At 45.3% G+C, this 12231-nt stretch overlaps 1 protein-coding gene across 3 annotated transcripts in view; it reads left to right on the forward strand.

Annotated features, from left to right (window-relative positions):
• The window catches only part of ARHGAP26 (Rho GTPase activating protein 26), a 378528-nt gene that overhangs the window by 119918 nt on the left and 246379 nt on the right, over positions 1–12231 (forward strand). For all 3 annotated transcript variants that reach the window (XM_069484154.1, XM_069484152.1, XM_069484153.1), the window contains exons 7-10: positions 4070–4174; positions 5620–5749; positions 7126–7226; positions 12109–12203. In XM_069484154.1, coding sequence (XP_069340255.1) covers positions 4070–4174; positions 5620–5749; positions 7126–7226; positions 12109–12203 — 431 coding nt within the window. The remainder of the gene's footprint in view (positions 1–4069; positions 4175–5619; positions 5750–7125; positions 7227–12108; positions 12204–12231) is intronic.

The following is a 12231-nucleotide window of genomic DNA, read 5'->3' on the forward strand; positions in this document are numbered from 1 at the left end:
AGAACACGAAATAACAATTGATGATATTAGCTGAAACTGTGTCATGGACTGTGCTAAGTGCTTTACCTACATTATGTTGTTCAATCCTTATAACATCTCTGTGGGTAGGTACTGTTTTTATCCGTATTTTCAGATAAAGAAATGGAAACACATGTTTGTGTGTATTTCCTTATCCAAGGTCATATCTAGTAAATAGCAGACCTGGAAGAGTCTGGCACTTGATCTCTATGAAACAGCACTTGATTGCTTACAGGTGGAAAGGAAACCATCAAGAAATCTATTGAACTAACTTGCTGGGGTACCTAGGTGTTGGGTATTCATATTTTGAGTTGTTTGCAGTCAAGAGAATCTTCTAGCCATTCGGGGAAGCCCCATGCACATTGGCCATGTTCATTTGTTTCTTAGAAAGTAACTTCAAGAACCAGAATGTTATTGACCTTCAGAAAAAGGTTTTAGTGTTCCAAGGAAGAAAAATCAGATTTCTGGGATCTAAACCATGTATGTATATTTTTGTGCCGGAAGCCTTTATTTTCTTGTTGCAGTACCAAATGTTCTTTCGATTTGGATTGCAGATAATGACATACTGACTTCATGAAGATGAAGCCACGTTCCCTCTGTTCCCTGAGTTTCTGTAATTGAAGGTTAGCTGGTACTGCCGAGAACTCGCTCTCCACGGTTACCGGGAGAGATAACCGCATCCTCTGAGTTCCACCTCCTGGATGTTTCTTGGTGCCGTGTCTTCCTCTCCTTTTTCACTGCTTCGGTCCCATGTTTTCCTTTAGTCTTTGCATCCTGTCCTGGGCTTCCCCCTCCTCCGCCTGGCCTGGACCATGGCACGTCCGCATCAGCCTGATGATACATGTCTCTCTTGCCAAGCAGCTCCTGAGGGCACTGCTGTGCTCAGCCCGTCACATGGACGGTCTGAATCACCCTTCAACCCGGATAGTAACAGGTGCTGCTATGACCCTCCTGTTAAAGAGGAGTTAAAGGGAGTTATGCGGCTTCCCCAGCTTGGCTTTTCATGGCTCTACTGGCTGACTTTCTCTTTGTTGCCTGAGTGAAGGATTCTTGGTAGCTGTGTTAGTTCTTTAGGGCTGCGGTGACAAAGCACCACAAACTGGGTGTCTCAGAACAACAAAATTTAATGTTTCATGGTTTTTAAGGGCGAGGAGTCTGAAATTGAGGTTTTTGCAGGGATCTCTGAAACCTGTAGGGAAAGGACCCTTTCTTTCCTGGCAACGTTTGCATTCATTGGCTTATAGATGCATCACTCCAGTCCTCCGTCCTCACGTGCCTGTGCACCTCTGTCTCTGTATCCAGATTTTCCCTTTTTCTAGAGACATCAGTCATGGCGTCCTTAGAAAAGTACTAGGGTCCATCCAGTGTCCTCATTTAACTTGATCACCCATGTAGAGACCCTATTTCCAAATCAAGTCCCATTCTGAGGTGCTGGGGGTTAGGACTTCTACATGTTTTTTTTAGAGAGACACAATTCAACCCCCGAAAGTTGTTCTGTCCTATGAATGATGACAACCTGAATTCCTCAGATAGTTCAGAATGATGCAGCCAGTTACATTTTTGCGTTATAAAATTAAAAACAAATAGGAAGTAGGAATAGGTTTTGCTTACGGGGAACAAGGATGGGGAAGAAAGAAAGGGAGGCGAGGAAGGTCTTTCCTTCATCGGACTGTTATTTTGCTCCGTGAACGGCTGACTCTTCCTGTGTGTTTGAGTGGGAGCATTTGTTTAAAGCAGACAGATCCTCCCATCTCTGGGGTCTCTTGCCCCCGAGGGGCGGATGTTCATTTCCCACTTCGTAACAGGTCCAAAGGTTCATACGTAGTGTGGGAGGGTGTAGAAGGGGGCAGAGGAGAAAAAAAAAAAGAAGCCGTGAGGGGAGAAGGGAGGGGGAAGCAGTGAGCCAAAGTAACAGTGTCTAAGGAGTCCTTTCCCGTAGGAAAATGGGCAATCAAGGCATGACACCGAAAGAAGTGAAAGCCGAAATAAATATTATTAACCCTCTGCCCTTGGAGCGCTTGCCCGCGTGCCCAGGTGGCATCTTGGTGAGCTGTGTGAGAATATTTAATTACTCTGAGCAAGAGAGGCTCCATCGAATAAATCAGAGCTAACAGGAGGAATGACCTTAGAATTGGCTGCTCACCTTCCGCGTTACTCTCGAGCGGGGCTGGCTGAGTGCCTTGGAAAAGCGCAGGCGCACCGCGTTTGCAGACGGCAGGGAGGGCAGAGGCGAGAAGAGGGAAAGCACAGTTTTCATTGTGAATATTGGGACTAGGTTTGGCACAGGAGCCCTTCTCTGTTACTGGAGCCATCTAGAAGGAAAGGTATGGGCTTTCCCCTCAACAAAAAAAAAAAAGTATTTTATATAGAGTAAGTCCAAAGGCTTTGGCCATCTTTGAGGAAACGAGTTTGTGCCCAGTCTCTGTGACTGTGTGTGACTTACCACTCATCCACTGATTTACCCTGGGATCTGTATATGGTGCCACTGGAGGGCTTTATAGCCAGAGGACTCCACAGTGCCTGCTCTCCCTCCTCCCGTGAGAATCTAAGGGGGGCAGATGGGCTGGGGACAATGGCAGTGGGAAGTCCAAGTACCATATTGTCATAATCTGGGTTTTGTCCGACTTCCCAGCACAGTCCATTAGGCCAGGCTGGGCCGGGCATGTGGTGTGGCCGGAGGCTGGGCTCCCGTCTCGGCTCAGACAGCAGCACACACCTCAGTGCTTGCTGTTCCTGCAGCCAGCAAGGTGGGAGTCTGGGGGTGGTGGGCGGGATGAGATTCCTTTCCCATCGTGGTTAGGGCTGCCTCTCAGAAAAAGGAGAGTTAGGTGAAGACAGGTGGGATGGGATTATGTTTAATAAGTACAGGTAAAGTCACTTAGGGACTGAAAAACTGAATGCAACAACATGGAGTAAGGCCAAGGTGTCTCTGTGTAGCACGTGGTAGGGCAGGTCAGGGAAGTCAGTGTAGACCACTAAGAAAGTGAGAGTTGGCCTTGAGAAGTTGAAGTTGGAACAGAGACGGTCCTCGAATGTGGTAGAGCCGGGCTTGGGGTGGAGGTGCTGTGCTGGTCCTTCTAAGCCTCGTTCGGGCTTTTGTCATTGTCCTTTCCTCCAGGTTGAAGTTGGAAATTGAGGGAAGACGTGTAGACTTTGGGAAGGGGCCAGGGCAGCATAGCAACAGCGAGGTTTGGACATAAGCTCCGAGAGGAAAGACCACAGGAATTATCTATTTAGCTTGGAGAAATGAAGGCAGGCCGGGGGCTCAGGCTGGGGACATTAATGGTTTTTAAGTATATGAAGGTATGTGGTGAGAATTGTAGTGATCAGATGTTTCCACTGTTCACTGAAGACAAGACTAAACAATGAGTGGGCTTACCTTGTAGCCCAAGGGGATTTAAATGAGAATCTGGGGAAACCATCATAAGTGAAAATGTGGGAACGTGGCAATATTTTAATGAAGGAATCGGTAGTGTTTACTTTTGGATAGTTCAGGGAAAGCACAGACGCATGCCGTAGCTGAAGTCTAATCTGGGTGATTTTCTTTGATTTGACTTTGCCTGCTAAACTGCAGACTCAGGACACCTAGCTTCCCTTTCTCCCTCTTCCGCATGATAACCTGATATGACAAATGCACTGGAAGGAATCTGAGTTGGAGTCCAGGTCTTTAGTTTTTGAAGAAATGATGTTCTTAGGAGGTGGTGAGGCTCACGGGGTAAGACGTGGGTTTTGGTGCCAAGGAGACCTGGTTTCAAATCCTGGCTGCCGCTGTGTGTTTGGGGGCAAGTTTCTTAACCTTTCTGAATCTGCTTCCTCCTTAGTGAAATGAGGATAACGGTAGTACTGAGGTCACAGGTTGTTGTGAGTATTCAGTGAGACAGGGTGTGGAAGGGCGCAGTGCCTGGCACACAGGTGGTGCTCTTTAAATGTTAGCCGTTACGATGTAATATTTATTCCTGACGTTCAAACCAGCGTTGGGAACTCAGGTACATGACCTCATTCCTCTTTGCAGCCTGTTTATGTGGCGTCTGCCTTTCTTCCTGCATTGCAGCTGCTGGCCTTCCTGCAAGGACTCTTCACTTTCTATCACCATGGTTATGAACTGGCCAAGGATTTCGGCGACTTCAAGACACAGTTGACCATCAGCATACAGAACGTGAGTGGGCGTAGGGGCGTCCTTCCCTTCTCTGGTTAAGGAAAAGAAAAAAAAAAAAAACGAAATAGGGGCCTGGTTGCCATAGAAACCACCTATGTGGATTGGAATGTAGGGGAGGAGAGTGGGTCTTGCTCGAGTTCAGAGGGCAGCTGGGGGCAGGCATTCCTAGAGTACTCAGTGGCCCTGGGTTAGACCATCACCCTCTTCCCCATTATTTTGCTGTACTATTTATGTTCTCGGAAGTGCTGGGCTGGTTATGTTTCAGATCTGTAGCACCAGAGGCAGGATTTCCTTTGGCAGTAGAAAGCCCAGCCCAGCCTCCCTCTGTGCATCTAGCTGCCTGGCCACAGGCCTTGGGGTGTGTGTTCAGGGGCCGAGGGTGGGAGACACATCCTGGCCTCTGGCTCCGAGGGTGTGCTCTCGTCCAGCTCTTAGGAAGGCGGACGGGAAATCCAAGTCAGTGCGGTTCACTCCCAGTCTTCATTCCCGAGTTTTAAACACAGAACCTTCTGGTGCACAGAATCCTGCTTAGGGCTTTTTGGTTGGCAGTTACTGGGGCTCAAGCCGTCTTCTTCACTGTGTGATGGGACCATGCTAGTCTTCTTTGTCCCTAGGTGATCTTGTGTAGGAAATAAAACCTTGCGTGCCTTTTAGAAGCCTGGAGCTTGCGTGGTTCTCTGCGTTGTCTCAAAGGACAGAATCTTGGAGAAGGTTTCACAAAGCGTGGCTCCCCTTAGGCTGAGTTCCTCAGAAAACAGACTCAGAATTGGAGGTTTACATGCGGCAGGTTTACCAGGGCCGATGCCGGCAGAAACACCTGTGACAGGGTGCGGGCAGCTGACGGGCAGAGGGAGAAGTTGAGCTGTGACGCAGATGCAGCTGGGCTCTCAGTGCCGTGGGGGGCTCTGGGGCTGGGCTCACCCTTCAGAGTGGTTCTGCCTACAGGCAAAGGGGCCAGGCCTTTGGCCCCTTCACCTTTTGCTCCCAGCCTTGACTAGTCATGGGGTGCAGGCTGCCCTCAGAAGGGCGTGCTCTTGCGTGAGGAGGGACTCATCTGTGAGCCATCGGTAAGCAACGTTCCCTGGAGCTGGAGAAATGAGTACCTTCATCCTGAAGGCGTACAAACCTCTGCACCGTCTGAATCAGAATGCTTATTTAAAATGCACTTTTTTTGGGTGCAGGGCTACTAAATTGGAGCAAGGCCTGGGCATTTGCATTCTCTCCAAGATTCCCTAGGTGAGTTTGATGGTCACTAGAGTTTGAGAGTCATTCTAGAACAGGACTTTAAAGTCAAAGTTTATGTCTTATATGTGAAGGACCCAATTCCTGGAGGGTTGAATGTCCCTTCTTGGGTTTTAGATAGAAGGATTCTATTAGGTTGATCTTCTGAATTATTAGACAGAGATTTCATGTCTTTTATTTGAATAAAATTCCTTTCATCCTAGACAAGAAATCGCTTTGAAGGCACCAGGTCAGAGGTGGAATCACTGATGAAAAAGATGAAGGAGAATCCCCTGGAGCACAAGACCATCAGTCCCTACACTATGGAAGGATACCTCTATGTGCAGGAGAAACGTAAGTGCTTTGATGGGCAGGAGCCGGGGATGTGCTCAGGCCTTTTTCCCGGAAGGTGGGGTGTATATCCAGTAGTGCCTGGGGATTGTAAGCGCGTGTTTGGATGAATGAGAGTAATTTCTATAGTTCAGTTTCTCCAAAGGGAAAGATGATTCCCACAAACTCTTGTCTACCTTTGTGTCCTTTATGACTGGGAATTCCCTTGGGAACCTGAAACTCCTTGGGGCTCTGTGGTTGCTCTTCTCTCCCTGGTGTTACTCTACTCCTGAGGATCTCATACCCTAGTGCAGCTTTATATGCCATGCCCTAAGCAGAGAGGCCTTGGAAAGGTCTGGCGTGTTAGACCTTACTGTCTACCAACAACCATATCCTTTGGTAGACTTAATATTTGGTGATTCCAAACAATCATGACCTAGGCCCTTTCCTCCTTCTTCTCAATTCTCTTCACTCCAACACTTGAATTTTATGAAAAGTAGAAACTTTGAGAGTCAGGAAGAAGACCCATTGCCCTGTAGAAGATGTCAAAGAAAGAAATAGCAGGTGGTGCTAAGATGAAATTTTTAGTGATGACTGTGTGATCTCTATAAGCATCTAAAGCTAGTATTGATTGAGGTCTTTGTTGGCTAATAATGCCTTCTTCCTCTAACAGTACTTTTTTTATTCAAAATAGAATAATTGGTGAACACAGAATAAAGTCAGAGACTTCATCTGAACTTGACTGTGTGGTGTCTCCCTCTTTCCTGATGGGTAATTCTGAGGGACATACTCCTTAGATGACATTTGGGTGTTGAGAGTCACTTCCATCCTGTATCTCTGGGGTCTCTGAGGTTTCCTTGACTGCTGTTCAGATCTTTTTGAGTTCTACTAAAGCAAAAACCAGGGGTTTGAAAGTAGGTCAGAGCCCCGTGATGTGTGCGCACAGCCACAGAGCAGCTGTGTGGGAAGCGTGAGGTCATCGCGCCAGATGGGAAGGGTGACAGGCACTTGGAGAAGCCTTTCTGCGTTCTCTCCTCAGTCATTTTACTCCTGTCAGGGAAGAGAACGGAAACGTCAAATGGAGATTGATGATGGGAATGTGAATTAATTTCCCCGGGGAACCTTGACTTCCCTTATATTTTCAGATCCACTGGATGTAGCATTAGTGGGAAATAGTCTTCTTTGGTCCCTGGGGGAAAGCCCTGGGTTCGTTCCATTTCCAGCCTGTGGAATCAGATTTCTGTCTATTCCAGTCCTGCTGGTGTAGAGAATATATTGCCCCTAAAATGGTTTAAGGGTAGATGAGCATCATGAGTTACGAATTGTGGGTTTCTCCAGTTAGTGATGTGCAACATACAGTGGACATGTATAGTTGTTTCATAGGAAATATTACCTTGCAGGTCACTTTGGAACTTCTTGGGTGAAGCACTACTGCACATATCAGCGGGACTCCAAACAAATCACTATGGTACCATTTGACCAAAAGTCAGGAGGAAAGGGGGTAAGTTCATTTTTTAAGTTTCATGCTTGATTTGCTTTGCTAACATGTACCGATTATAGTGCCATCTATAAAGTAACACCTCCAAAAATGTTTCGTATAATTTTCCTAATTATTATACAGTGGTTCTAGGAGGCTTAGTACCCTGAAGAATAACTAAAACAAGATGATTACTCTTAGTTCTAAATTATATTAGGAACTGCCATCAAGCAAGATCCTTGTATTTCGCATATATATGGTATCAAGTATGTCAAATGTTTTTATTAAATAAATGCTAGAAGTTCTTGGATGACCTCATCCTGAGAAACCGATTCCTGTCACTCGATAACCTGGAGAGCTGCCAGTCGGCAGTTTAGATGTTTCGGTTATCTGTTGCTGTGTAACAAGTCACCCCAAAACTTAGCAACATTCAAAACAGCACCAGTCATTTTAGTATTTCCCATCGTTTCTGTGGGAGAGGAATTCAGGGAGCATTTGGATGGGTGGTTCGGGCTTGAGGTTTCTCCCGAGTTTCCAGTCGGATGTGGCTATAGCTGGAATGATGAAGGTCTGAAACAGCTCGAGGCTGGCCAGGTATAGCCCCCTCCCTCCCTCCTGGTCTTCTCTCTCCTCTTCTTTCCGTTTTTCTCTGCATGGTCTCAGGGCCTGTCCATATCATCTCTCCACATGGACTAGTTTGGGCTTCCTCACAGCATGGTGGCCTCAGGGCAGCTAACGGTTTCAGGAGTGAACGTTCCAGCAACTAAAGCAGACACTGCACTGCCTTTCGATGACCTAATGTCAGAAGTTACACAACCTTACTTTTGCCCTGTCTGTTTGTTAAAGCTCACAAAAGCCCCGCCAGGCTCAGTGGGAGAGGATGTAAACCCTGCCTCTTGATGGGAAGAGTATCAGTCTCATTGTACGAAGAGCACATGGGCTGTCTTTGGAAGAGGCAGCGGGCCATGTCGGGCTCCCAGTGTCGCAGCTGTTGGGCAGGTCCTCGAACACCCGAAGTTCCTCCCTCCGTAGAGCTGTTGCTACTCCCTCCTGCCTGTCGGTCTCTGGGTCCTCCCATAGCAGGCCGGGTGCATTTCCTGTAGGGGGATCTGTCTTTTCTCTTTGGCTGCTCCCAATACTTCTTTTCTTCCTTTCATATTCTTCATTCTGTTATGATAGTTCTAGTTTGATTTTTTTTTTTTTCATCTGCTTGGGAATATTTGGCCTTCCTTGATCTCTTTTGATAACTCTGGGAAAGTTTTTTCAATTATCACTTTGATTTTGACTCTTCCCCATTCTTGCTATTATTCTCCTTCTGGAGATATTTAAATGTTTTTAATAAAAATATTTACATTTTTCATCTCTTTGAATCTCTGGACTATATTCTGAATAATTTCTGTGGTCCTATCTTTAGTTTCAATAATTCTTCTATAAGCATCCCACCCCCGGTCTTCTCTGTGGTGTGTTTTGTGCAGCATGCTGAGTTTGCGTGTGTTGGGGTGTTCCAGTGTAGAGGTTAGAACACTGGCTTTGATACCACGGTGCCCGCGTCAGTGATGCGAGGTGCTGTTGTCATCACCGTTAGCTACCCAGCCATGCTGCGCCCCGTGCTCCCTTCTACTTCCAATTTCTCTTCCTGGCTTTCTTCTACTTAAGCCACAATGGCGATGTTTATCAACATCCTTATTCCTTCCCTGTAGCAAAGCAGTAACAAAGCCCTTTTCATGTTTCTTGGCAGGGGGTGGAGTTGACTTATAAATAATCTCAGGAAAACAGACATGTTAAAATATCATAACAGAGAATTTACAGGGAGAAGGAATATTACAAACCTGTATTAATAGGTGTCCCCTAGTTTTCATGATACGGAAACAGAGTTAGGCCTGTTTTCCTTGGATCGAGTCTTAGTCCTTTTCCAACTCTTAGTCCTAGAAATCAGCTCTGCTGAATTGTTCTCACACATGGTCTATTTTGGGGCCTTTTATCTTGTGCTTTCCTAACTTTTTAATGAAGAACTGTTTTGTATTTTCTGTGTTCCTTTTCATCACACTTGAAAGTGAAGGGTGGAGACCAATTAGGGTGGCTGTTTGGGACCCTAAAGACCTTACTGAGAAAATCATAAACACCTCGTTGGGTTGTTAAGAGGTTTGTGTAAGTCAGCGTGTACAATCGCCTTGGGATGGAGCCTGACACGTAATGAATGTTGTTGTAGGACCTTGATATTATAATAATTAGTAATTCCCTACATTTATATTATGTCTCATGCTTTTCTATGTCCTTATCCTGTTTGATCCAATTTTCCTTCTTTTACAAAGGAAATGGAGGTTTAGAGAGAGAAAATGATTTCTAAGGTCATATGACTAATGAGTTGTGCAGCTGGGACTCAAACCCTGGTTCTGGGATCTGAATCTCCTGATTCTGAAGCCGTGTCTTTTGATGACATAACTAACTGCTTCCTCAGCTGTATAGTGGAGGAAAATGAGGACTAGCTGTCTAGAGGTGACGTCTTCTCGATTTGTATGGAGGAAGCATGTGATGTCTTTGCATACGTGTTTGAACAAAGCTTCTAGGAGCTGGAGGTAGATAGAACATAGATAGATAACTTAGATACCTATTAACATAGATAATAGGGTGTTTTCTTTTCCTGACATGTTTTTTCTCCACCCTTTCTTCCCCCTCACTGTCCCTTTCATTTGGATTATTTTCCTTGGAAAGTACCCACTGTTCTCCTAGCTTCAGGCAGGCCTAGAGTTAGGAGCAGATTTGCTATGTCCTCTCGGAGACCGGAGCCCCTGTGGGATGAGAGAATTTTCCTGCATGCTGCCTTCTGAGATGAGGCACCTCTCTGCAGGTCTGGAGCAACCCAGTGGATCCTGTCCCTTCCCTTGCTTGAAACCCTTCCTTATTTTCCTGCTGCTCTCAGGATGTAGACCAGAATCCTGCCCTCCCTCCAACCCTTTCTCATTCTGCTTTCCCTCTCATCTGGGCATCCAGCCACACCGGCTTTCCTTCTGTCCACCCAGGACTCTGCAGACGCTGACCACAGGGCTTTTCCACCTGCTCTTCTCCGCTGCCTGTTCCTTTCTCCTTGCTGTATCGCCTGTGAATCCTTTTAATCCCAGCTCAAGAAAGCTTTTCCTAACCTTGCAAACCTGGTCAGATCCCCTGAATTTAGGCTTTTGTAACACAGCCTGCCTCTTTTTTTTTTTTTTTTTTAATAATGTTTGTCATGGTTATAACTTTTCATTTATTTAAGTGGTGATTATGTCTCGCGTGTTTTCAAACCATCAGTAGTTGAACGGATCACCTTTATAGATTTTTTTCTGATATGTGCGGTCATCCTTGGAACAGAATCTCATCTTCCTCTTTTTTCTACTTATATTTGATGATCCTTTTATAGATCCCTATTCCCTCCCATTTCTCTGCGGCACCGCACGTAAGCTTTCCACGTGGAAACTGGTCCGTAGCCATTAAATCTGAAACATACTTAGAAATTGCCAAGGTCAGAATGCCTTACGTTTGGGTGTTTACACGCATACATTTTACAAACTGGAGAAACAACAGTTCTCAATCTGAGAAATTAATCTTTGCTATTCAGTAAAAGACAATAGTTATAAGGCTTGTGAATAGAAACTGTCTCTTCGTAGGTCTTCTGTGTTTTGTGTGCTATTGTGTTATTAGCGGGTGGTTAAATTTTACCTGCTGTAGTTACATTTCCTATTATTTCAACAATCTAGGCAAGCTTGCTAATTTCCCCCCTAATTTAGAATAAAAAAGATTGGCAAAGGCAGGAGAAACAGAAATCCTAACAAATTCTTAAGTGACGGAAAGAGAAAAGAAATCAGGGACAGCACATTCTGTGTTTCCAGGCAATAAATTAGTGCTCTGAGATGAAATTGTTGCATTCCATTTGTACAGCAGAATACTACTCAGCAATAAAAAGAAATAAACTCTTGATGTGCACAGCAACATGGATGAGTCGCAGAATAATTATGCTGAGTGAAAGAAGCCAGACTAAAAAGAGCACGTATTGTGTGGTTTCATTATATAAAATTACAGAACATGCAAACTAATCTATAGTGAGTGACAGAAAGCAGATTCCCTGTTGCCTGGGATGGACTGGGGGATGGATTTCCAAGGTTACACGAGGAAGCTTTTAGGGGTGGTGGAAATGTTTGTTGGCGATGCTTTCATGGGTGTACATAGATGTCAAAATTTACAAATTGTACATTTGCAACATGTACAGTTTATCACACATTAATTATATGTCAATAAAGCTGTTAAAACATTTATTCAGCGTCTACTCTGTTCTAGGACCCTGCTGGGCTCAGGAGACACAGAGTAGACAAAAACAGACACAGTCTCTTTCCTCAGGGGGCTTATAGTCTAATAGGGAGCATGACATTATCTTAATTATCACCTATATCAACAGACAGTTTCAGCAGTGATCAGTGCTGTGAGGAAAGGAGAAGTACTTGGTGCTATGTGAATACATCTTGGGGATATTTGACCTGCTTCAAGAAGGTTTTCTTGAAGAAATGACTGACTCAAGATCATAGAAGCTCAGAGTTGGGAGGAGACCATCTTCTTCAACTCTTATTAGACCTACAAATTAAGACTGTTTAAAACATATCAACAAGAATTTATCTCCCATGGACTGATGCTGTACCACCATGATGCACCAGTACTAAAGCTGTTTGGTTCTAAGAATAAAATGGTTTACACATTTTAGCTGCATGAGGCTCTCACCTGGAAAGGTTTAGGATCAACCGTCTGCCTCACGTGGTCGTGAACACTCAGACTTGAGAAGTTGAATGATGGTTCCTGTTTACGTGTCATGTTTGTCCTGGAGAGGAACAGAGCGAGCCACATTCTGGCCTCATCTTGACAGTCTGTGTGTTCCCACCAGGGAGAAGATGAATCGGTCACCCTCAAATCCTGTACGCGGCGGAAAACAGACTCTATTGAGAAGAGGTTTTGCTTTGATGTAGAAGCGGTAGACAGGTGAGTAGCTGTCACACTTTTCTCAGGA

Source organism: Eulemur rufifrons, chromosome 10 (genome assembly GCF_041146395.1).
Source record: "Eulemur rufifrons isolate Redbay chromosome 10, OSU_ERuf_1, whole genome shotgun sequence".
In the NCBI taxonomy this organism is placed as follows: Eukaryota; Metazoa; Chordata; class Mammalia; order Primates; family Lemuridae; genus Eulemur; species Eulemur rufifrons.